The following is a 27,540-nucleotide window of genomic DNA, read 5'->3' as shown; positions in this document are numbered from 1 at the left end:
AATCCGACCAATCAAAGACAAAGATATTGGTGACCATTTAGTAAACAAAAGTTTAATCTGATCAATTAAAGGTAAAAAATTAGCTTTAAATAAATCTTTATACCTTTCGTAATTATAATCCCAAAATATATAAACGAATCAGTAACCAATTTAAATGGTAAACATCCATAAATAGGTACCTGCTTATTTAGGGGAAATAATTCACTCTTATTAAGGTTTAATTTGTAGCCAGAAAAATTACTAAATTGAGCCAACAAAGCTAGAATAACAGGAATTGACCTCCGGATTAGAGATGTATAGTAAATCATCTGCATATAGTCATAATTTATGTATTTCATTTCCGCAGGTAATACCAAAAATATTGGGCGAGTCACGGATAGCAATTGCTAAAGATTCAAGGGCGATATTAAATAGTAAAGAGCTAAGAGGGCATCCTTGCCTAGTACCACGAGATAGACGAAAAAAGGGAGATCTTTGATTATTAGTGCAAACTGAAGCTACCGGGGTATGATATAACAATTTAATCCAAGATATAAATTTTGGACTAAAATTAAATTTCTCGAGCACACTAAACAATTAAGGCCATTCAACTCGGTCAAAGGCTTTCTCAGCATCTAATGAGGTAATACATTCTGGAGTATTAAATGAAGGGGTATAAACAATATTCATTAACCTCCTAATATTAAAAGATGAATAACGGTTTTTAATAAATCCAGTTTGGTCCATAGATATAATTTGAGGTAATACCTTCTCTAACCTAGTTGCTAAAATTTTTGAATCTACATTTAAAAGAGTTATCGGTCTATATCATGTGCAATCAGTAGGATCTTTATTCTTTTTAAGAATTAAGGAAATAGAGGCTTCATAAAACGATTGTGGTAATTTACCTAAGCTGATTGCTTCTTTGAATATTCTAGACAACCACGGAGAGAGAATAGAGGAAAAGGATTTTAAAAATTCCACTGTAAACCCATCCGGAGCAGGTGATTTACCTGAATTCATTGATGAGATTGCAGTTGTTATTTCTTCCTCTGTAATAGGAGTTTCTAATGATAAGCAGTCTTTGGGTGATAATTTCAGAAAATTCAGTTTACTTAAAAAATCATGCATGATATTAAAATCATGAGGAAAATCAGAGTGATATAAAGAGGTATAAAATTCTTGGTTTTGTTTATCTCGTCATGATCAACTGTCAAAGTATCATCGTGTTTACGAATCTTAGTAATTTGACATTTAACCGAAGCAAATTTCAATTGATTAGCCAATAGTTTACCCGACTTATCACTATGAATATAAAACTCACTTTTAGTTTTCATTAATTGATTTTCGATCGAGGATGTTAATAGTAAACTATGTTCCAATTGAAGTTCAACTCTGTGTTTATACAGCTCCTTACTAGGAGCAATAGCGTATTTTTTTTTTTATCAATTTCTTTAATTTTATCAACCAACAAGAGTATTTCATTCTTAGTACGTTTTTTTCAAACCAGCCGAATAGGAAGTAATCTGACACGGATATAAGCTTTAAAAGCATCCCATACTGTTCCATTGGAAACTTCTTCCATAGTATTAGTTGAAAAAAAGAAATCAATCTGTCCCTTCATAAACTTAACAAAATCCAAGTCTTGAAGCAAAATAGGGTTAAATCGCCATTGTCTATTAGTAGAAGTATCCATTAACTTGATAGAAAGTTTCATTGGAGCATGATCTGAAATGGCGATAATGTCATAATTACAATCAATTACAGATGGGATTAATCGAGATAATTTGCAGATTTCACCAGTCTCTGTATATCTGCTTGTTGTGTGTGATTGTTGTGTACTTTATTATATTCCCAAGCTTTGTATTTTATGTAATCTTTAAATTGTAATCCCAGAATCATGCATAACTAGCGTAAGCAATGTTCAAGTAAATCACCAGATCCAGTTTCAATGTTAAAGTAAACTTATTATAGAAGTTTGTATATGTCAGAATGTAAGACTGCAATAGCATAAGACATGGGAGTAGAATTAGGCCATTCGGCCCATCATGTCTGATTTATTATTCCCTCTCATACTCATTTTCTACCCTTTTCCGTATAATCTTTTGACACCCTGATTAATCAAGAACTAATCAACCTCCACTTTAAATATTCCCAGTGACTTGGCCTCCATAGCCATTGGTGGCAATGAATTCCGCAGATTCACCACCCTTTTTAGCCAGAGAAGGCAGGGGATTGGGGCTGAGAGGGAAATGGATCAGCCATGATGAAATGGTGGCACAGACTCAATGGGCCTAATGGCCTAATTCTGCTCCTGTGTCTTATGGTCTCCATCGAGACGAAGAGTCCTTGAAAGTAAGACCTTAAGCATCCATCATCAGGGGCCTCACCACTCAGATCACGTTTTCTTATTACCGCTGCCATCAGGAAGGAGGTATAGGAGCCTCAGGACCCACACCATCAGGTTCAGGAACAGTTATTACCACTCAACCATCAGGCTCTTAACCAATAAGGATAACTTCATTCACTCTCACTTGCCCCATCACTGAACTGTTCCCTCAACCTATGGATTCTCTTTCAAGGACTCTTCATCACAAGCTATTTATTGCTTGTTTCTTTATTATTATTTTTTCATTTTGTATTTGCACAGTTTATAAAAGACAATCTTTTGCACACTGGTTGGTGCAGTCTTTCATTGATTCTGTCCCACAAGAAACTGCATCTCAGGGTTGTATTTTTTTTAGTCTGTCACGCAAGGTTGTATATGGTGACATATATATACTTTGATAATAAATTTACTCTGAACTTTAAGATACCGCACAGAAAAAACCATTCCAGCCCTTTCAGCCGACTGCCCAGCAACCCCTAATTTAACCTGAGCCTCATCATTGGACAATTTACAATGACCAGTTAACCTTCTAGCCAATATGTCTTCCAGCTGTGGGAGGACAGTGGGGCACCCGGAGAAGACCCACACTTTCGTCAGGCAGACGTACAAACTTCTTACAGAGAACGGCAGAAATGAACTCTGACATTCCGAGCTATAACAGCGTTCAGCTAACCGCTACACTACCGTTACACCCTTTCTGCACCACCTTCATCAAAGCTGTTAGAAAGTGTTTAATAAGGCTAACTGGACAAAAGTTACTGTTTTTAAAAAACAAGGAACCTCCTTAATCCATGCTTCTCAAAGTGACAGTTTAATTCTTGAGAATTGTTTATATTATTCTTCCCCCACAATATTGTCGTACTCTGCTGCTGGCCAGTATGAAACGTGGAGCAGGCCCTTTGGCCCACGGTGTTGTGTGGAACCAATTACATTAGTAATCAAATGGCCAGCTAAGCTAATCTCCCCTGTCTACACAATGTCCATATCTTTCCATTTTCATCACATTCATGTGCCTACCTAAACGTCTCTTAAAAGTCCCTAATGTATCTGCCTCTACCACCACCCCAGGCAGGGCATTCCAGGCACCCACCACTCCGAGTAAACAAAAAACAGCAAACAAACTTGCCCCTGGCATGTCCTTTGAAATTACCCCCTCTCACCATGCCCTCTGGTATTTGTCATTTCAACCCTGGAAAAAAGATACTGTTTGTCTACTCTATCTTGCCTCTTTTAATCTTAGAGATCTCTCTCAGATCTCCCTTGAGCCTCCACCACTCCAGAGAAACCAAGCTAAGTTTGTGCAACCTCTCATGATAGCACACACCCTCTAAACCAGGCAATATCCTGGTAAACCTCTTCAGCGCCCTCCTCGCCCTCCTCAAAACCTCTTATGATCAAGAATTTAAAATTTGCAGTCCCTCGTCCTCTGGGTCCACAGCACTAAAGCCAAGGAGAGTTGTAGTTAGAGAGCCACAGTTTTTCTTTACCATGGAATTCTGATTCATATCGCGATTATAGTACTAGCCCGATCACTTGAGTGGAGTATGATCTCCTAAGGAGTGGTCTAGCAGGTTCCACATTCTGGTGCAGTGTGGGCACGAGTAAGTGGTGGCTGTGGTTAATGGTTGGGTTTATTGATTGTTCAGTCTCTCCTTTTGCAGCTGCCACTTGTACTCTGTAGCACAAAGGAGGTTGTCCTCATGTAGCAACCTCCCTCTTGAACAGATTTCTTCCAGATGTATCTGTCAATTCCTAGATTTTACATGTAGTGTTGAATTTCTTCAGGCTGATTTTGATGTTACCTTTTAAGTGTTTCCTTTGCCTACCAAGTTTTTGCTGACCTTTTTTCAACTGGGAGTAAAAGGTTTCTTTGGGAGATAGTGGATTAGACATCCAGATGCCATGACCTATCCGTCACAGTTGGATTGTGGTAGAGATCTATCATAAGGTTCTTTGGCGGTATTGTTCCAGGGCTTTCAGGTGCCTACTGTAGGTGGTCCATGATTCAGCTCCATACAGTAATTAGACCATAAAACATAGCAGCAGAATTAGGCCATTCAGCCCATTGAGTCTGCTCCACCACTCCATCACAGCTGATCCATTATCCCACTCAACCCCATTCTCCTGCCTTCTCCTGGTAATCTTTGACACCCTGACTAACCAAGACCTTCTCAACCTTTTTAAATATGCCCAATGACCTGGCCTCCACAACTGTCTGGCAATGAATTCATCCTCTGGCTAAAGAAATTCTTCCTCATCTCTATTCTGAGACTGTGCCCGCTGGTCTTGGATGCTCCCACTATAGGAAACATCCTCTCTACATGCATTCTATCTAGGGAAGACTGTAATGTAGGGAGAACAACTGCTGGACTTGTTATTATAAGTTCTGTTATCAGTTTGTTGAGTTTGCCTGTATTGTGTAGATATAAACAGAAGTTAACGTCCAACATTAATGTTAACCATAGTTCTCCAAATTCTCTTAGGTATCTATCAGAAGAGGATGTTCTGGACAATGAGAATCCATTTGTTCAGCTTGTGAGTGGGGTTGTGTGGCTCCTGCGAAATGGCACCACTTATATTAATGAGAGCCAGTCAGCTGAGTGTTCAGAGTCTCAAGAAACAGGTACAGTACAACAGTGAAAACTTGTGGCTTAATGAGTAAAGAAAGTATATTAATTCTTCACCATGCTGGAATGAAATACGGATGTATTGAGCCAGGTTTAATATCACTGGCATATGTCAAGAGATTTGTTGCGCAGCAGTACACAATTATAACTTCCAATAAATGTGTATAAAAATATTAAATAGTGCAAAAAGAGAGCAAGATATAGTAAATGGGTTCATTGTCCGTTCAGAAATTTGATGGCAGAGGGTAAGAAGCTGCTCTTGAAACGTTGAGTGTCTCTTCAGGGTAGCAATTCTGCACAGCTTTTCTAATCCTGTGCTCCTGTGCCATGGTGCCTCCATATCAGATGGTGATGTAACTAGTTAGAATATTCTCTGTGGTACATTTGTAGAAACTTGTGAGAGTCTTTGGTGACATACCAAGTCTACTGTCACTCCTAATGAAATCTAGCTACTGTCATGCCTTCACAGGTTTATAAAGAGTGAGTACGGCATTATATTAAGCACAAAAAGAACAGAAGTGTAAAGATTAGAAATGTTGACATGTTCAATTGCACAAAAGATGACTGGAATATGTATACTAGTCTATTTGAACAATATTTTAGAGCAAATGAAATAGCCAATGAGAAATGAGTACCAATTTTGCTGAGTACATTGGATTTGAAGGCATATTGTTTGCTATGAAGTTTGACTGCTCCAACCAAACCAGCAGAAATGAGCTTTGCTGATATTGTCAAAGTAATGCACAAACATTTAGAACCTAAGACATCATTGATTACAGGCTGCTTTAGGTTTCATAAGTAGAATCAAAAGGAATGGAAAAAAAGATTTAAAAAGTCAAGATGCAGTCTCAAAAAGAACACTAATCTACGTGCTATTGATGAAAAATCTGATAATGATGAGAGACTCAGAACCGTACGGCCTTGAGATTTACAGTGCGAAAATTAACAAAAGACAAACAAGCAAACACATCAAAGTTGCTGCTGAATGCAACAGGCCAGGCAGCATCTGTAGGAAGAGGTGCAGTCGACGTTTCAGGCTGAGACCCTTCGTCAGGACTAACTGAAGGAAGAGTGAGTAAGGGAAATCCTCTTCCTACAGATGCTGCCTGGCCTGCTGCGTTCACCAGCAACTTTGATTTGTTTGCTTGAATTTCCAGCATCTGCAGAATTCCTGTTGTTTGCGTTTAAAAAGACAAACAGTATGGCTTGCACCAGGATTGAACAGCAAATTAATTAAAATGGAATTGGACACTGGCTCAGCTGTTCCAGTCATTCCACAAAATGAATTTGAACAGCATTTCAACGATTCTGAACTGAAGCTTGCAAATATCCAACTAAAAACTTATACTGGAAAAAGGATAACTGCTATGGGAATGACATTCATTACAGCGAAATACAACAAGCCGCATTAAGCCTGTATGTGCTAAAAACAGAAGGACCAGCATTGTGGAGGTGTGATTGGCTGAGACAACTACAACTTGATTGGAGATCCATCCACCTTTTGTATGCCACATCCCCTGCAAGGAAGCCATTTGAAAGTGAATTAAGAAAGGTACTGGATGATGCCACGACTGTGTTCAGGGATGACAATGGAAAACTCACATATCAAGAGTAAAATAGTGTTAAATGAAAATGTCACACCCAAGTTTTACAAAGCCAATCCAGCTCCTTAAACCATCTGCAATTAAAGGAGTCAGTGAGATAGATCCCATGGAGACTGAAGGAACTCTTTCCAAGATTGAACTCATGGGCAATGCCAGTGGTGCAGAAACAAAGAAGAATAGGTCTGACAGGATCTGTAGTGATTTTAACATTACTATCAAACCTGTACTGAGAGTAGATCAATACCCTCTGCCTAGGTTAAAGGATATCTTTGCAAATCTTTCTGGAGGGAAACACTTCAGCAAAGTGGACTTAGCTGAGGCCCATCTACAGATGGAGATGAAAGAGGGGTCCAAAGTGTTTCTCACTATAAATGCTCACAGCTGGGGGGGGCAGGGGGAGATGTGGCTGTGGGGTTCTAACGTTTAACTGTCTTTCATTCTTTCGGGACACTCCTGTTTTCGTGGATGGTTGCAAACAAAAAGCATTTCAGAGCAGGCTGGTGGCGCAATGACATCAGTGCGGGACCCGGGAGCGGAGGTCCCCGGGCTTGAAACCAGTCGGGTCCACTCCCGAGTATGCTTTCCATCTGTGCCGGGTTGAGTCTCAAGATCGCAACTCAACCTCGTAAAATAAAAGGGAAAATACGGCAAAAATGTCTGTGTGAGGGGTGGCTCCCCCCCCATAAAAAGACATCATTGCGGACGCACGCAGACTGTTGACTGCAATTTTACCCTATCAACAGCCTCTTCCCACTTCATATTTCCTCTATCAGTTGCCTTTGCTACAGTACTTCTTGCATTGAAATATATACAGCTCAGGACACTATCATGCTCAATCTTTTGATTCCAAACTTTGTCTGAAGTCTTACTAACATCTGACTCCACAACCTCTCTACTAACTGTTCTGACACTCTGGGTCCCATCCCCCTACAATACTAGTTTAAACCCCATCGTGCAGCATTAACAAACCTTCCTGCTAGGATATTAGTCCCCCTCCCCTTGTACTACATAAGCACCTCATTTGTTCCTACTTGCCTATACCTGCTATGCACCTTTTTTCTTTCTCTTAACCAGTGTCCTAATGTCTCTTGAAAACCAAGGTTCCCTACCCTTGTTATCTTTGCCTTTTATTCTGACAGGTACATACAAGCTTTGTACTCTCAATTTCTTTTTGCAGATAGCCTCTTTAACTCATATGTTTTGGTCTTGCCCTACTTTGGAAACTTTTTGGAGAGATATTTTCAATATTATTTCTAAGGTATTAAATATAGATATCTCTCCTCACCCTATTACTGCTATCTTTGGACTACCTAAAATTTCTAGTAATCTTTCCCCTTCAGCCCGTAGAATGATTGCATTTCTTACTTTAATGGCGAAAAGATGTATTTTACAACATTGGAAAGAGCTTAATGCTCCAACTACCTTTTTTTGGTTTTCTCAGACGATTTTATGTTTGAATCTGGAGAAAATTAGAAGTAACCTTTATGATTCTTCATTTAAATTTGAACAGATTTGGGGACCTTTTATTCGATATTTTCATTTAATGTAATATTTACCCTTCTTGTTTTTTCTTCACTGTTTTAATGGAGGTCGGGATTGAGGACGTGATTTTAAGTTTAACTCTGTTTGGTTTCAAGTTAGCCCATTGCTTTGCTTTGCTTTTAGTTAGTTGCACGGTGGGGTTTTTTTTGGGGAAAAAAAAGAAAAAAAAAAAAAAAAAATTTCTTTTTCTTTTTGATGGCCTCCTGCTTTCTCAGTACACCTTTGCCAGAGAGCAGCCTGTCCCAATCTACATTTACCAGATCATTTCTGATGCCATCAAAATTGGCCTTTCTCCAGTTTAGAACTGCTAATCTAGCAATTAAATACTAATAATATAGCTCTAAGAAATGTTCCTTCAAAGCTGGCCATTTCCTCCATTAACATAGGAGCAGGATTAGCCCATATGACCCATCAGGCCTGCTCCGCCATTCCATCATGGCTGATTTATTGTCCCTCTCAACCCCATTTTCCTGTCTTTTCCCTGTAACCTTTGGCGTCCTGATTAATCAAGAACATATCAATCTCTGCTTGAAATATACACAGTGACTTGCCATCTGTGGTGAATTGCACAGACTCACAACCTTCTGAATTAAGAAATTCCTCCATATCTCTGTTCTAAGTGGACAACCCTCTATACTGAGACTGAGGCTGCACCCTTTTACACTATTAGAAACATGAACTGCACGTCCACTCAATCTAGGCCTTTCAGTATTCGATAAGTTTCAATAACGTCCCTCTTCTCCCCACCCCACCCCCATTCTTCTAAACTCCAGCAAGTACAGGCACAGAGCCATCAAATGCTCCTCATACGTTACCCTTTTCAATCCTTCGATCATCCTCATGAACCTTCTACGGATCCTCTCCATTGCCAGCACCTTTCTTAGGTATGGGGCCAAAACTGCTCACAATACTCCCCAAGAGTGGTCTGACCAATTCCTTATAAAGTCTTAGCATTACATCCTTGCTTTTGTAATTAACCATATAACAATTACAGCACAGAAACAGGCCATCTCGGCCCTTCTAGTCCATGCCGAACTCCTACTCTCACCTAGTTCCACCGACCTGCACACAGCCCATAACCCTCCATTCCTTTCCTGTCCATATATCTATCCAATTTAACTTTAAATGACAACATCGAACCTGCCTCAACCACTTCTGCTGGAAACACGTTCCACACAGCTACCACTCTCTGAGTAAAGAAGTCCCCCTCATGTTACCCCTAAACTTTTGCCCTTTAACTCTCAACTCATGTCCTCTTGTTTGAATCTTCCCCACTCTCAATGGAAAAGGCCTATCCACGTCAACTCTATCTATCCCCCTCATATCTAGAAACATAGAAACATAGAAAATAGGTGCAGGAGTAGGCCATTCGGCCCTTCGAGCCTGCACCGCCATTTATTATGATCATGGCTGATCATCCAACTCAGAACCCAGCCAAAATGAATGCTTACATTGTATTTGTGTTTGTCACTGTGACTCAACCTGCAAGTTACTCTTTAGAGAATCCTGCACGTGGACTCCCAAGTTCCTTTGTACCTCTTATTTTTGATTTTTTTTCCTCCCACTTCAAAAATAATCTATGCTTCTACAAAGTGCATGACCGTGTATTTCATCTGCCACTTCTTCGCCCATTCTCCTAATCTGTTTTAAGTCCTTCTGCATGTTCCCTGCTTTCTCAGCAATACCTGCACCTTCACCTGTCTTTGTATCGTCCACATAAAGCCTCAGTATTACATCTTTCAGCTAACTTTGGTCATTGCTGAAGGTTTGTGTTCCCCTTTCCCAGACTACAGTAGCTCCTTCAACCAATGATTCAAATGTAATTTCCTTTACATTAATATCAATCAAAATTAATCAAACTCCTTCACAAGAGCCTGGTATTGTTTTCCTATATTAAATGCTGTATATTAAGTCCTGCTGAAGTGTCTCAGGCCAAAGCGTCGACTGTTTACTCTTTTCCATAGATGCTGCCTGGGCTGCTGAGTTCCTCCAGCATATTGTGTGTGTTGCTCTGGATTTCCAGCATCTGCAGATTTTCTCTTCTATATATTAATGCATCTTGTTATTGTAGAGTTTGAAATAAATCAATTATGTTCCAATAATTAAATGTTCTATTTTATACAGGATCTTTTGAAAAATTTATCAACGTGATCTCTGCACGAAACGCTGTAGGACATGATGAATATGGAAGGCTTGTCCTGTTCCATGTTGATGGACAGACTGGAGAAAGAGGGTAAGGTGCATTTGTTAGCCTCTGATCTTTACAGAACCAATATGTTCACCAAAAATAAGCTTTTTTTTTATATACAATGGATTCCAGTTAATTGGGACACAAGCTATTTTTAACTGAGTAACAAATTATGTACCTTGACCATAAGATATAGGAGCAGAATTAGACCATTTGGCCCAGCTGGTCTGTTTTTCCTCACAGCCCCAATCTCCTGCCTTCTCCCTGTACCCCTTCATTCCCTGACTAATCAAGAATCTATCAAACTCTGTCTTAAATATACCCAATGATTTGACTGGCACAGCCACCTGGTAACGAATTCTACAGATTCACCACCCTGTGGCCAAAGAAGTACCTCCTTATCTCTGTTCTAAATGGACATCCCTCTATTAAATGAAATGCAAAATAATTAGAACACTACTAATACACTTATGGTACTGTAGAACTGATCCTAATGATTAAGAAATTCATACAGTGTAAGCTGCCGTGTTCTTTTGACTATAAATAAGCATAATCAGTGGAGACATATAGATGGTGTCTGGATGAATTCCCCCATCAATAGCTATTAGGAACTAATTTGTTACTCAGTTAAATGGTAGTTTTCATTTTTTTTATACCTTTCTATTCATTTCTGTGAGACTTCAACTAATTGGAGCAGCTGCTGAATTGGGTTAAAATATCCTGATCACGATGTGTCCCAATTAACTGGAATTCACTGTATCTGGAAGGGCAGTTGAAGTCAAAGCCTCCTAGGCTTTGGATCACTTTGGTTAATTAGCATTATTTGTCACATATGTCAAAGCATACAGTGAAATGTGTCATTCGTACCAACCAGCAATGCGATCCAAAGATGTGCTGGTGGCCATGCTTCCATCATCATGCCTGCAACTTATTAACCCTTTCTAACTTGTGCATCAATTTGGAACGTGGGGGGGAACCGGAACACCGGAGGAACTTCAAGCAACCACAGGAAGAATGTACAAACTTCTTACAGACAGCGGTCGGAATTGAACCCTAATCTTACAGATGGCGCTGTGAAGTGTAACCAGTTTTTTTGGCATGGACGTAGTGATCATTTGTAAATTATATATTTATATTTATTGTGCATTGTTTATCATTATTACTGTTTTCAAAGTACACTTATTATCTAAGTATACACCCTTGGGATTTGTCTTCTTGCACATTTGATTATGAAGACATATAGTCTTATTGTCATTTAGTAATGCATGCATTAAGAAATGATACATAGCCATAAAACAAAGTGACACAATAGAACCTGTTTGAAGAAAGCTCCCACTACGACACCATCAGACGCGAGAGAGAAAAAAAGAATAAACTGTGCACTCAACAAAAGTCCAAACAAATATCACACACAACATTAAGCATCAAACTGCAGAATCACTGAAAGTGGGTCCACAGCCACGAACCACTGAGGCGAGCAAAGCCAGTCCAGGAGCCGATGGCCATGGCCACAGCTGCCAAGTTAGTCAGTTCTCGGTTGTGTCGATGGCTACAGACCTTGATTAAATAAGAACAAGAATTAGGAGCAGGAGTAGGCCATCTGGCCCATTGAGTTGCTCCGCCATTCAATAAGATCGTGGCTGATCTGGCCACGGACTTATCTCCATCTACCTGCCTTTTCCCCATAAACCTTAATTCCCCTACTATACAAAAATCTATGCAACCTTGTATGAAATATATTTACTGATGTAGCCTTCACTGTATCATAGACCAGCACGTTCAGCACTGAGGATATTAAACATCAAACCACAGCCAAAAGTGAGGTCACAGTATCAAGCCACAAGACTCCAAGGCAATTGACTCTTGCATCATGGGACGCAAGATTCCTGCACTTTCCGCTGGCAACAGCAGGAGGGAGACCAGTCAAACACAGGCAGATGGTATTCAACACCCGTTCATTTTCCGCTCTGGTCCTCGTCAGTTTTAATCTTGCTCGGAGCTTTAATCAGCACGGAATACTGGAGCCAAGCACAGGTTCATATTCCGCCTTCAGGAATCAATGCAACGTACACCCCCAGTGACTGCCATAGCTGCACTCCATGCTGAATCCCCCAGGAAATCACAGAAGTGCCTGATCATTCAGTCTCCCCAAAAATACACACTTAAAAGGGAAATCAAACGCTGCAATCGATCCTAGTTCAGAAGTAGTAGTATATTTAAAAGAATAGTTTTTCAAGCTATCTGCAAGATGTCGCTGTTGCTCTCTGGCACTGTCTTGCTGGGTCTTTATCTGTGGTGTTTTTTTTGTGCTGCAGCTAACCTGGAGTGACAATTATTCTGTTTTCCTTTACACTTGTGTACAGGAAAGGATATTAAACAATCTAGAATCTTGAAAATTCTTGATGTCCTCCATTTCCATTGTTCTTTCTGGAGGTTAGGGTATGCAATACTTCCACCTGCAACTTTTTGTCTTGTAGAAAGGATGGTTTCATTGCAGAGGTTTTCAATTTTCAAAAAAACCTGCAGTTTTGTTCTTCATACGTTCCTTCCTATTACAATGGATTCAGGGTCTTTTAAAAATTATGATCTGAAAAACATTGCTACTGCAGTGTTTCATGAACTCTCAGCTGCACAGGGTGATTTGAGAGGATTGTATTTGTATCTGTTAGCAGGTTGTAAGGAGGAGTATTCTAAGTTCACCATGCCAATCCTTAAACTGGAGAGCTGTGGGGTTGGACTCGCAAAACTACACAAGCGCAGAAAAAATAATAGATGTCAAAAATGTCTTGATAGGGGACGTGTCAGTCATAATGAGCCAGAAGTCCATTGGACTGTTTGTTTAGGAAGGACCTGGAAGCTTTAGAGAGTGCAGAGGAGATTTACCAGGATGCTGCCCGGACTGGAGGCCCTGTCTTGTGAAGACAGATTGAGTAAGCTCCGGCTTTTCACTTTGAAGTGAGAGAGATTGAGAGGGAGGCCTGATTGAGGCGTGGATCACGTGGTCAGCCAGAGACTTCATACCAGGGTGGAAGTGACTAATACAAGGGTGCATAATCTTAAGGTGATTGGAGGAAAGTACAGGTGGGATGTCAGAAGTAAGCTATTTAATAGAGAGTGGTGGGTGCGTGGAACATCCTGCTGTGATAAAGGCAGATTCATTAGGGGCATTTTAAAAAAAAACTCTTAAGCAGATACGTGGATGATTGAAAAATAGAGGGCTATGTGGGAGGTGGGGTTAGATTGATTTTAAAATAGGTTAGAAGGTCAACACAACATCATGGGCTGAAGGCTTTTACTATGTTGTGATGTTCTATGTCTGAAACTTGGCAATGTGTTCTCATTGACCTGAAGATGAGAAGCCTCTTTTAACTTTCCCATCCAGTAAAGATCCTTGGGTTTGTTTGACAATTGTCAAACATAACTTTGATTTAGTTAAATGTAAATGGCCTTGGTTTTGTGCTGTCATTTTCAACCTCTCACTCCTATGGGTGGAATTTCCCACTTTCTTCAAAAAGGCAACAATTATACCCGTGCCTTAACCACTTCCAGAACTTTCAGTTTCCCAAGAATCTTTTCTCTTGTTGTGGTAACTTCACAGACTCCATGCCCCCCACCCCTGAAACTCCCACCTTACTGCTCATGTCTTCCACAGTGAAGACCAATGCAAAATATTTATTCAGTTTGTCCGCTAATTTATTGACCCCCATACTGCTTCCCCAACATTTTCCAGTGGTCCGATATCTACTGTTACCTCTCTTTTACACGTTATGTATCTGATGAAACTTTTGCTGTTTTTTTGTATTATTGATTAGCTTACTTTCGTATTCCGTCTTATTAACCTTCTTAACTTTTTTTAAGCCAGTCCTCATCGGAGATGAGCTGTGGAGAGTATGAAATGTGTCAAGAAACTTGTGGCTATGCGGCAGCAGTACATCGCAATACATAATAAACTATACATTGCAATAAGGAGAGTATGTCTATAAAATTTAAATTGTTTAAATAGCGCAGAAAGAGTGAAAAAGTATTGAGGTTCTTTGTTCATTCAGAAACCTGAAGGTGGAGGGGAGGAGCTGAACCAGAAGTATTGAGTGTGGGTCTTCAGACTGTGATGGTAGCAATGAGAAGAGGGCACGTTCTGGGTGATGAGGGTCCTTCATGATGGATGATGCCTTTTAAAGATGTCCTCACTGCTGGGAAGGTCTACGCCCATGATAGAGCTGGCTGAGTTTACAACTTCCTGCAGCCTTTTCCGATCCAGTGCAGCGGCCCCTCCAGTGATGCAACCCATTAAAATGGTCTGCACAGTACATCTGTAGAAATTTGCAAGTGTCTTTGCTGAAATATTAATTCTGCTCAAACTCCTAATGAAGCATAGCCTCTGTGTGTGCCTTGTAATTGCATCAATATGTTGGACCCAGGATAGAGCCTCAGATGTTAACACTCAGGAATTTAAAACTGCTCACCCTTTCCCCTTCCGTTCCCTCGACTTCCCCTTCCTGAAGCCCACAATCATTTCTTTGGTTTTTACTGATTTTGAGTGCATTGTTGTTGCTCTGACACCACTCAATCAGCTGATCAGCTTCGCTCCTGAAACTCTGTTAACAATAATTGTGTTATCGGCAAATTTGCAGATTGGTGCTTGAGCTGTGCTTAGCCATGCAGTCGTGGTTGTAGAGAGGGTGGAGCAGTGGGCTGAGTACTCACCTTGAGGTGCACCAGTGTTGATTGTCAGCGAGGTGGAGGTATTATTTCTGATCTGCACCAACTGTGGCCTCCCAGTGAGGATGTTACAGTTGGAGATACGGTTGCAAAGACAAACGAGAGAAAATCTGCAGATGCTGGAAATCCGAGCAACACACACAAAATGCTGGAGGAACTCAGTAGGCCCAGCAGCGTCTATGGAACAAGGTACAGTCAATGTTTTGAGCTGGAATGTCGACTGTACTTTTTTTTCTCATAGATGCTGCCTGGCCTGCTAAGTTCCTCCAGCATTTTGTGCATGTTCCAGGGTTGCGCAGAGCCGGGTTTTGGAGCTTGCTGATTGTGTTGAACGCTGAGCAGTAATCAATGAACAGCAGCCTGACATGAGTGTGGTCAAGGTGATCTGAGACAGCATGACGAGCCAGTGTGATTGCATCCACTGTAGATCTATTGTGGCGATAGGCAAATTGCAGTGGATCCAGGTCCTTGCTTGGGCAGGAGTTTATTCTGGTCATCACACACCTCTCGATGCAATGCATCCCAGTAGATGTGACTGCCACTGGATGATAATGACTGCTCACCCTGCTCTTGGGCACTAGTATAACTGTCACCCTTTTGAACCTCTGGCTGCAGCGGTGAGAGGCTGACTATGTCCTCAAACGTTCCAGCCAGCTGGTTGGCGTCCGTTAGCCTCCTGAGAAAGTAGAGGTGCTGTTGAGCTGTCTTGGCCGTGGTACCCACGTGGTTGGACCAGCACAAACCTTCGGTCTCATTGGACGGGCAATGTCAGAAAAGGATTTGTTTTGAATTAACTGCAGTTCAAATCTGTATTGCAGGCTAAATCTCTGGGAGGTTGCCACGTTTTTAAAGAGCCAAGGGGTTATTAATGCCATTAATTTGGATGGAGGCGGATCGGCTACTCTGATATTTAACGGATCACTTGCAAGCTATCCATCAGATCACTGGTATGTACATGTAAAGAATATTAAGTTTAGTACTAATTGAAGTTATGGAAGCGGACAATTTTTGGAGGAATGGTTTGTACACATTTATAATTCATTAGTTTCGTGTTGAGTAGGGACATTCTGAAATTATTTGCCTTGATTCTGATCTTTGCTATTATTTTTGCAAAAATCATCCTCCATTAAGGGAGGATGGCATACTGTGGATTCTGGTTAATTGGGGCACGTTAGGGCCAGAACATTTTGGCCGATTGAATGGCTGCCCCAATTAGCCACAGTTTCATGGAAATTAGTGAAAGTTTAACTGAGTAAGAAACTGTGTATTTAAATCAAATACAGAACAAATTAGAACACTCAATACTACTGGAATACTATAAAACCATATTAGTTCCTAATAGTTATCGATGAAGGAATTCATTCAGTGCGCACTGTGGTGTTCTTTTGATCAGCTATAAATGAACAAAATCAGCACCAACACCTAGTACAGATAATGGAGCGCCTTCAAAGGATGCTTTCGATGATTGTATCCTCCAAATAATTAATTTTATAGTAACTTAAGACCATAAAATACATGAGCAGAAATTAGGCCATTTGGCCCGTCAAGTCTGCTCCGCCATTTCATCATGGCTGATCCATTTCCCCCTCGACCCCGTTCTCCTGCCTTCTCCCCATAATCATTCACACCTTGACTGAACCTATCAATCTCCACTTTAAATATAACCAGTGGCTTGGCCTTCACAACCGTCTCTGGCAATGAATTTCATAGATTCACCACTCTCTGGCTAAAGAAATTCATCCTCACCTTTGTTCCAAAAGGATATACTTCTATTTTGAGGCTGTGCCCTCTGGTCTAAGACTCCTCCACCATAGGAAACATCGTCTTCACACCCACGCTATCTAGACCTTTCAACATTCGACTGGTTTCAGTAAGGTCCCCCTCTCATTCTTCGAAATTTCAGCGAGTACTGGCCCAGAGCTGTCAATCGTTGTCATATTGTAAACCTTTCATTTCTGGAATCATTCTTATGAACCTTCTCCAATGTCAGCACATCTTTTCTTAAATAAGAAACCCGGAACTGCTCACAGTACTCTAAGTCAGTGGTCCCCAACCACCGGGCCGCGAGGAAACGATATGATTTGGCGATATGAGTCGGCTGCACCTTTCCTCATTCCCTGTCACGCCCACTGTTGAGCTTGAACACACGCGAGGTCATTACTCACGCGTCATCCATGTCAGCGCAGGAAGGAGATCAACTCCTCGAGCTTGCAAATGATGGCGTGCTGAAAATTATGTTTGATGTAACATCTCTGCCGGCATTCTGGATCAAAGTCAAGGCTAAATATCCTGAGATAGCCACGAAAGCACTGAAAACGTTGCTTCCATTTCCAACATATTTCTGCAATGAATGCAACGAAAACTAAATTGCGGAATAGACTGGACATGAGCAACCCCCTTCGAGTATCGCTGTCTCCCGTCACACCTCGATGGGACCGTCTTGTTGCAGGAAAACAAGCCCAGGGCTCCCACTGATTCAACGATATTGGTGTGTTACAATGATTTTATATGTTCATACGGGGAAAATATGCGCTGTGTGTTTAATATCCAAACGTTACTTAAAATGTTATGATGCTATTATAAGTGACTTATATAACCATATAACAATTACAGCATGGAAACGGAAACAGGCCATCTCTGCCCTTCCAGTCCGTGCGGAACGCTACTCTCACCTAGTCCCACCGACCTACACTCATCCATAACCCTCCATTCCTTTCCTGTCCATATAGCTGTCCACTTTAACTTTAAATGATAATATCGAACCTGCCTCTACCACTTCTACTGGAAGTTCATTCAACACTTACTTCAAGCTCCCCTGTCCTCCCCTGATAATTGACTTATCACTATATTCATGTGAGGAAAATATGTGCTGTGTGTTTAATATTAAATTCGTTAGATAAACTCTTTTAGAAACGAAATTGAGAGTATTAGCCACTTATCACCTATATTCCAGTCGTGATTAACACTCCCAGCCCCTGACCCGCCGATCCCCGGACCCCCCCCCCAAACAGAATCGCCAAAAACGATTTTTTAATAATTGGCAAATACGCATGCGCACTGGTGCCCGTGCAAGGCTTCATGGTCATTGTAGTCTTTCTCTGGGTAAACACAATGTATTTGACTGCTACTCTTGTACGTTGGCAACCCTACCCCCCCCCCCCCGCGTCAGTATTGTCAATATGAAACCGGTCCGCAGTGCAAAAAAGGTTGGGGATCCCTGCTCTAAGTGAGGCCGCACCAATGCCTTATACAGCGTTAGCATTACATCCTTGCTTATGAAAAGAGCTTTGACCGGTGGCCAATCTGGATGTCGGAATTATTGAGAGGAGGGGTCTTCAATCAGATCCACTGGTAGGTTAGAACAAGGGGGACTCTATTCCTAGTGGGGTAGCAATTCCATGTCCCATTCCCATTCTGATATGTCCATCCACTGCCTCCTTTACTGTCAAGATGAAGCCACACTCAGGCTGGAGGAACAACACCTTATATTCTGTGTGAGGTGGTTCATTTTGGTAGGTCAAATATAATGGCAGAATATAGTAGTAATGGTAAGACTCTTGGCAGTGTGGTGGATCAGAGGAATCTTGGGGTCCGAGTCCATAGGACACTCAAAGCAGCTGCGCAGGTTGACTCTGTGGTTAAGAAGCCATACGGTGCATTGGCCTTCATCAACCGTGGGATTGAGTTTAGGAGCCGAGAGGTAATGTTGCAGCTATATAGGACCCTGGTTCGACCCCACTTGGAGTACTGTGCTCAGTTCTGGTCGCCTCACTACAGGAAGGATGTGAAAACCATAGAAAGTGTGCAGAGGAGATTTACAAGGATGTTACCTGGATTGGGGAGCATGCCTTATGAAAACAGGTTGAGTGAACTCGGCCTTTTCTCCTTGGAGCGACGGAGGATGAGAGGTGACCTGATAGAAATGTATAAGATGATGAGAGGCATTGATCATGTGGATAGTCAGAGGCTTTTTCCCAGGGCTGAAATGTCTAACACATGAGAGCACTGTTTTAAGGTGCTTGGAAGTAGGTACAGGGGAAATGTCAGAGAGTGGTGAGTGCGTGGAATGGGCTGCCAGCAATGGTGGTAGAGGTGGAAATGATATGGTTGTTTAAGAGACTTCTGGATAGGTATATGGAGCTTAGTAAAATAGAGGGCTATGGGTAACCCAGGGTAAATTCTAAGGTAAGGACATGTTCGGCACAGCTTTGTGGGCCGAAGGGCCTGTATTGTGCTGCAGGCTTTCTATGTTTCTAAAAACCAAAGGTTATGTATTCTAAATGGAGGGCATTGCAGAGGCATTTGAAAAGAGTGAATGAGCAGATTAGGCTTATAACTTTTTATTTCAGTTGCTTGTTTTGGTTGTCAGTAACTGGAGCACCCGACTTAAAATTCCCGCACTTGATTTTCACATTGGAGTAAGATGAATTTTTCACACTCCTCATGACCTTCCATGAAGTTCAAACAGAAATAGTACATGCCATCCTGATTTTCCCTACCCCTTCCCCTCTTCTATTCCCCACTCTGCCCTCTACTCACCTATCTATAACCTCCTGCCGGGTCACTTCTTCTTTCTCTTTCTCCTCTGGTCCACTCTACTCTCCTAATAGAGACTCTTTCCTCCCCAGCTCTTTACCTTTCCTCCCCACCTGGATTCACCTATCACCTCCGTCCCCTCCCTCCACCTTTTTATTCTGGAGTCTTCTCCCTTTCTTTCCAGTCCTGACGAAGGGTCTCGGCTTGAAACGTCGACTGTACCTCTTCCTGGAGATGCTGCTTGGCCTGCTGAGTTCTTCCGGCATTTTGTGTGTGTTGCAATTGTACCTGGAAACTAATTATTTCTAATGTGCCAGAAAACTATGGATTCCAATTAATTGGGCCATTGGCTAATCAGGGCATCTGCTTTTTGCAACAACTCTTTTATATAAAAAAAAACAAAAGCTACTTGTGAAAATAGCCGGGTTTCCCTTTGTTTTTTTTTGGGATACTACGTTGCCTAATTGAGACAGGAGACTGTTGCTGAACAGTTTCTAACCAGTGTCAGTCATATGCTTGGAGCGAACAGTTTTTAAATAGCACCAGTTTTGTGTGTTTGTGTTCAAAGAGCAGTGATTTTTGTCACTGAAAGTTGCCAAAAAATAAATAGCAAGATACCTTAGAACCGCTTCGCTCAAAGCGGATCCAAGCAATCATGCTTGGAGACACGAGAAACTGGCAATAGTGAAAATGAAACAATTTCACCATTTCAACAAGCTAGGACTATGAAGAATTTGATAGTATTGACAATCATGTTGAATTGGGGGGCACAACCAGATCTCTCCACCAGCCTCCGGGTCCAACATATAATTCTCCGTAACTTCCGCCACCTCCAACGGGATCCCACCACTGAGCACACCTTTCTCTCCCCCAGCCCCTGCTTTCCGCAGGGATCGCTCCCTACGCGACTCCCTTGTCCATTCGTCGTCCCCCACATCCCTCCCCACCGATCTCCCTCCTGGCACTTATCCTTGTAAGCGGAACAAGTGCTACACATGCCCTTACACTTCCTCCCCAAACAGTCCTTCCAGGTGAGGTGGCTGGGGTGATATACTGCATCCGGTGCTCCCAGCGCAGCCTTTTGTATATTGGCGAGACCCAACGCAGATTGGGAGACCGTTTTGCTGAACGCTCTGTCCGCCAGAGAAAGCAGGATCTCCCAGTGGCCACACATTTTAATTCCACATCCCATTCCCATTCTGACATGTCTAAACACGGCCTCCTCTACTGTAAAGATGAAGACACACTCAGGTTGGAGGAACAACACCTTATATTCCGTCCGGGTAGCCTCCAACCTGATGGCATGAACATTGACTTTTCTAACTTCCGTTAATGCCCCACCTCCCCTTCATGCCCCATCCCTTATTTATTTATTTTATATATTTTTTATTTTGTTCCCCTTTTTCTCTCTTTTTTGTTCTCCCTCTGTCTCTCTCACTATAACTCCTTGCCTGCTCTCCACCCTCCAAAGCATGTGCTACCGGGCCGTGGGGAAGCAATATGAGTCAACTACACCTTTCCTCATTCCCTGTCACACCCACTGTTGAACTTGAACACGCGAGGTCATCCGTCGGTCATTAACTGACAGCTACTCGATCAGTAAAAAACAAACGTCGCTTGAGAGTTTCTTTGGAAGAGATGGTAGGGGACATAAAAGGCCCAACGATGATAATAACACAGAGACAGCTGAGGCCGAGACTGCAAAAAAAAAGAAAGAAAGCTTCCTTCAACAGAAAATACAATGACTCATACATAAAATATGGCTTTATTGCGACTGGTGACTCGCACGCTCCAAGGCCCCTGTGTGTGATATGTCGAGACAAGCTGTTTAATGAGGCAATGAAGCCCCCAAAACTGCTTCGGCACCTTGAGTCCAAGCACCCTGCACTTAAAGACAAACCCAACTGAGTTTCTGAGCAGAAAAAACGTGAGCAAGCGGGATAGAAGCAAGTGCTGAGAGCCACCACCTCCACAAATGCTGCTGCTCTGAGAGCATAGTACCTAGTGGCTGGCCGTATTGCTAAGGCTAAGAAGCCTTTCACTGTTGGTGAAGAATTGATTCTGCCTGCTGCCAAGGACATGTGCCGTGAACTGTTGGGAGAAGCTGCAGCTAAGAAGATGGCACAGGTTTCTCTTTCAGCTACCACAGTTTCAAGAGGAATCGATGACGTAGCGGAGGACATCGAAGCACAGCTGTTAGAACGGCTTGACGAGTCTGGTTTCACTACCTGAGTCAAAGGGGTTGCTCCTGAATGCCAGTCTACACACTGTGTCACACACAGGGAAACGCTGGCTAGCCGAAAAATGTGACATTGCTGAAGTTATCAATCACATCAAAGCAAAAGCCCTTAACTCACATCTGTTTGAGCAGCTTTGCGAGGAAATGGATGCAGAACACAAACGCCTTCTCTTACACACTGAAGTCAGGTGGCAATCAAGGGGGACAGCCTTGGCCAGGGTTTTTGAGTTAAGAGAGCAGCTACAGAGATTTCTTTCAGGAAAAATGTCACCACTGGCAGCACACTTCAGTGACGAGGAGTGGATAGCAAAACTCACTTATCTGTGTGACATCTTCAGCCTGCTCAATGAACTCAATTTGTCACTCCAGGGGAGAATGACAACTGTCTTCAAGTTGGCAGATAAAGTGTCTGCTTTCACAGCCAAACTGGAACTGTGGGGACAGCGAGTGGACAGGGGCATATTTGACATGTTCCCAACATTAGCTGGGAATTTGGAAGAGACTGAGGCTCACAGCTGGTCCACGTACACCTATCTTCGCTGTCAACAGAATTCGAGCGTTACTTCCCAACCGCAAATGACCTAAGACGTGCAAAGGAATGGGTCCGTGATCCATTTGTGAATGTCCCCAGTGAATCATCCATGTCGACGCGGGAAGAAGATCAATTCCTCGAGCTCGCAAATGACGATGGGCTGAAAAGTATGTTTGACATAACATCTCTGCCGGCATTCTGGATCAAAGTCAAGGCTGAATATCCTGGGATAGCCCCGAAAGCACTGAAAACTTTGCCTCCATTTCCAACATCATATCTCTGCGAAGTGGAGTTTCCTACAATGAATGCAACGAAAACTAAATTGCGGAATAGACTAGACATAAGGAACCCCCTTATGAATTGTAATTGACTTATCACTATATTCATGCGAGGAAAATATGTGCTGTGTGTTTAATATTAAATTCGTTAGATAAACCCTTTTAGAAATGAAATTGTGTATTAGCCACTGATAAGTGACTTATAGTTGACTTATCACCTATATTCCGGTCGTGATTAACAACCCCCACCCCCCCACCCCTGGTCGGCCGGTCCGCAAGAATATTGTCAATATTAAACCGGTCTGCGGTGCAAAAAAGGTTGGGACCCCTGATGTAAAATATGACCCATCTGCAACACTGTTTGCCTTCTGTGGTCAAGCCAATTCTGTATCCACAAAGCAATGTTTCCTTGGATTCCATGCCTCCTTACTTTCTCAATAAGCCTTGCATGGGGTACCTTATCAAATGTCTTGCTGAAATCCATATACACTACATCTACTGCTCTTCCTTCATCAATGTGTTTAGTCACATCCTCAAAAAATTCAATCAAGTTTGTAATGCACAACCTGCCTTTGACAAAGTTATGCTGACTATTCCTAATCATATTATACATCTCCAAATGTTCATAAATCTTGCCTCTCAGGATCTTCTCCATCAACTTACCAACCACTGAAGTAAGACTCACTGGCCTATAATTTCCTGGGCTATCTCTACTCCTTTTCTTGATCAAGGGAACAACATCCGCAACCGTCTAACTTTCCAGAACCTCTCCCATCCCTATTGATGAACTGCTGGTAAGCTTTTCTTTTCTTCTTGACTAGATTTACAACAGCCTTTGTATACCACGGTTCCTGTGACCTACCATCCTTTCCCTGTCTCGTTGGAACATACCTGTGCAGAACTCCTCGTAAATATCCCCAAAACATTTGCCACATTTCTGCCATACATTTCCTTGAGAACATCTGTTCCCAATTTATGCTTCCAAGTTCCTGCCTGATAGACTCATATTTCCCCTTATTCCAATTAAATGCTTTCCTAACTTGTCTATTCCTATCCCTCTCCAATGCTATGGTAAAGGAGATAGAATTGTGATCACTATCTCCAAAATGCTCTCCCACTGAGAGATCTGACAACTGACCAGGTTCATTTCCCAATACCAAATCAAGTGCAGCTCTCCTCTTGTAGGCTTATCTACATACTGTGTCAAGAACCCTTCCCGAACACACCAAACAAACTCCACGCCACCTAAACCCCTCACTTTCGGGAGATGCCAATCAATATTTGGGAAATTAAAATCTCCCACCATGACAACCCTGTTATTATTCCACTTTTCTGGAATCTGTCTCCCTATCTGCTCCTCGATGTCTCTGTTACTATTGGGTGGTCTATAAAAAATACCCATTAGAGTTATTGACCCTTTCCTGTTCCTAACTTCCACACACAGAGACTCAGTAGACAATCCCTCCATGACTTCCTCCTTTTCTGCAGCCGTGACATTATCTCTAATCAACTGTGCCATGCTTCGACCTCTTTTGCCTCCCTCCCTGTCCTTTCTGAAACATCTAAAGCCTCACACTTGAAGTAACCATTCCTGCCCCTGAGCCATCCAAGTCTCTGTAATGGCCACAACATCACAGCTCCACGTACTGATCCACTTTTAGCTGTTAGATTTAGTCTTACAAGATAGTTATGGCTTGATTTCACTTCAGCAAGGCTCTGACAAGTTGTGCTCCAATAAAGACTGTATTGGTTCTGTTCTTGATTGTTTACATTCTAATCATAGGATGAAAATCCACGTCTGGTGGGGTAGCAGAGTAACGTAGCAGTAAGGTAACTCCTTACAGTGCCAGTGATCAGCATTTGCATGCCTGCAGATGCCTCTCTTCTCTGGGCTGTTGGAAACTGATGTTTTTGATCCAAGGTTCCTTGGAAGTCAAAGATGAAGCCTAAAGCTTGTTTCTTGTGATTGTTTATTAAGTGTTACAAGGACAAAGAAGACACAGGCAAGAAAATGAAGCTTGAGGGTGGGAGGGAGAAAGATCTTACTAGCAGGGAGAAGAACAAAGAGAAAAGAGAACGAATTAACCTGGTTTGCTCCTCAGATTACTCCAGACAAATTCTATTGCTGCAATTAACCAATCAGATATTGCGTGTTCAATTCCTGCCTCTGTCTGTAATGAGTTGGTATGTTCTCTCCGTGACCATGTGGGTCCCACGTTCCAAAGCCAATCTGATTAGGAGTTTGTAAGTTATGGGCGCTGGAAGCATGGCGACACAAGCACGTCCTCAGACTCTGGTTGTTGACACAAATGATGCATTTCAAGATTCAAGATTGTGTTGTCTTTTCCAGTACATAAGTGTAAAGGAGTATGAAATAATTGTTACTCTGGATCCGATGCAGCACAAAAAGCCACAATATGATAAAGAACACAATAATAATGCAATCAACATAAATACATAAGATAGCTTATATGCATACACTGACTATATCAAAGTTCAAAGTAAATTTATTATCAAGCTATATAGGCAGTATGTCACCATATACAACCCTGTGATTCGTTTTCTTCTGGGCCTGCTCAGTAAATCCAAGAAACACAATACAATTAATGAAAGACCGCAGCCAACAGGACGGACAAACAACTAAAGTGCAAAAGTCAACTGTGCAAATACAAAAGAAAAAAGAAATAATTAGTAAATACTGACCCCTGAGGAACACCACTGCCTTCTTCCTGTCAGCCTCTATCTATGCCACTGTTTTTCCAGTAACACCATAGGATTTTATCTTGTTAAGCAGCCTCATGTGAGGCACCTTATCAAATGCCTTCTGAAAATCCAAGTAAATGACATCCAACTGCCTGTCCTTTGTCCACCCTGCTTGTTACTTCCTCAGATATCAGGCAAGATTTCCCTTTACAGTAACCATGCTGACTTTGACTTATTTTATCTTTAGTCTCCAAGTACCCAGAAACCTCATCCTTAATAATAGACTCCAACACTTTCCTGACACTGAGTTTAGGCTGACTGGCCTAAAATTTCCTTTCTTTTGCCTTCCTTCTTTATTAAAGAGTGGAGTGACATTTGCAATTTTCCAGTCCTCCAGGACATGCCAGAATCAAGTGATTCATGAAAGATCATGACCAATGCATCTGTTATCTCTTCAGCAACCTCTCTCAGGACTCTGGGATGTAGTCCATCTGGTCCAGCTGACTTATCCACCTGAAGACCTTTCATTTTGCCTTGCACTTTGTAATAGCATGGCATTCACTCCTGCCTCCTGACACTCACGGCCTTCTGACAAACTGCTAGTTAAGATTCATGCAAACCTCTCATTAAGTTCATCTGCCATTTCTTTGGCCCCTATTAATACTTGGCACATGGCCAAGTGGTTAAGGCATCGGTCTAGTGATCTGAAGGTCACAAGTTCGAGCTTCAGCTGAGGCAGCGTGTGTGTCCTTGAGCAAGGCACTTAACCACACATTGCTCTGCGATGACACCGGTGCCAAGCTGTATGGGTCCTAGTGCCCTTCCCTTGGACAGCATCGGTGTCGTGGAGAGGGGAGACTTGCAGCATGGGCAACTGCCGGTCTTCCATACAACCTTACCCAGGCCTGCGCCCTGGAATCCTCCCGAGGCACAAATCCATGGTCTCATGACACTAACGGATGCCTATTAATACTTAACCAGCATAATTTTCCAGTAGGTTTATACAGTCCCTTGTCAGCCACAGTTGTCTACCCCTGCCATTTGAGAACTACTTCTGTGAGACATGTCTATCCTGCGCCTTGTGAATTATTCCCAGAAATCTCAGCTATCTCTACTCTATCATCATCCCTGCCAGTATCCTCCTCCAAATCACCTGGGAAGCTCCTCTCTCATTCCTCTGTAATTCCCTTTATTCTATTGCAATACTGACAAATGTGATTTATGCTTCTCCCTCTCAAATTGCAGTATGAATTTAATCATATTATGATCACTGCCTCCTAAAGGTTCCTTTAACTTAAGCTTCCTAATAAGATCTGGGTTATTACACCACACCCAGTCTATGATAGCCTTTCCCCAAGTAGGCTCAAGCACAAGTTGCTCTAAAAAGCCATCTCGTAGGCATTCAAGAAATTCCCTCTCTTGCAATCCGACACCAACCAGATTTTCCCAGTCCCCTTGCATATTACTACAATGCAGTTATGGCCATAATGTCATACCGAGCAATCTCTAATTGCACCATGAGTTCGTCCACCTTATTCCAAATGCTTTGCACATTTATTCACAGCACCTTCAGTCCTGTATTCTTCACCGTTTTGAATGTTGCCTCTGTGGTACAATTTAACTCTTTGCTATGTCTGCATTTGTATCCCGTCATTGCCTTGCCCTTCCTTACATTTATGTTACATCCATCACCTACTTGTAAACCTGCCTGCTCATCCTCAGCTCTGGTTCCCATCCCCCTGCCGTATTAATTTAAACCACTCCCAACAGCTCTAGCAAACCGGCCCTCAAAGATATCATTCCCCCTTGGATTCAAGTGCAACCCATCCCTTTTTAACAGGTCACACTTGCCCCAGAAGAGGTCCCAATGAATCCCTGCCCAGCTCAATTCTTCAGCCATGCATTTATCTGCCACCTCATTATATTCCTAACCTGCCTGTACCCCTCACTGGTTGAGGGGTAATAACTGTTCCTGAAGCTGGTGTTGTAGGTCCTGAGGCTCCCAAGCCACCTTCCTATTGGCAGCAGTGAGAAGAGAGCATGACCTGGTAATTAGGGGTCCCTGATGATGGATGCTGATTCCCTGTGCTGCTCGGCACAGGAGACTCTGTACGTTAAGTGACTTTGACAGGAAATGATAAAAGTTGTGGTGGTTGGGGGTGTGGAGGGGTGGGTCAATGGGTGGAGATGTTGATCAGCCTTAC

At 42.2% G+C, this 27,540-nt stretch overlaps 1 protein-coding gene across 2 annotated transcripts in view; it reads left to right on the top strand.

Moving 5' to 3' along the window:
• The window catches only part of nagpa (N-acetylglucosamine-1-phosphodiester alpha-N-acetylglucosaminidase), a 75,713-nt gene that overhangs the window by 11,762 nt on the left and 36,411 nt on the right, over positions 1 to 27,540 (top strand). For both annotated transcript variants that reach the window (XM_063067321.1, XM_063067317.1), the window contains 3 exons: positions 4,852 to 4,991; positions 10,266 to 10,374; positions 15,867 to 15,995. In XM_063067321.1, the coding sequence (XP_062923391.1) occupies positions 4,852 to 4,991; positions 10,266 to 10,374; positions 15,867 to 15,995 (378 nt within the window). The remainder of the gene's footprint in view (positions 1 to 4,851; positions 4,992 to 10,265; positions 10,375 to 15,866; positions 15,996 to 27,540) is intronic.

This window comes from Mobula hypostoma, chromosome 1, assembly GCF_963921235.1.
Source record: "Mobula hypostoma chromosome 1, sMobHyp1.1, whole genome shotgun sequence".
NCBI lineage: Eukaryota > Metazoa > Chordata > Chondrichthyes > Myliobatiformes > Myliobatidae > Mobula > Mobula hypostoma.
Note: the sequence above shows the minus strand (reverse complement) of the source record. Positions and strands in the feature narration are given on the sequence as shown.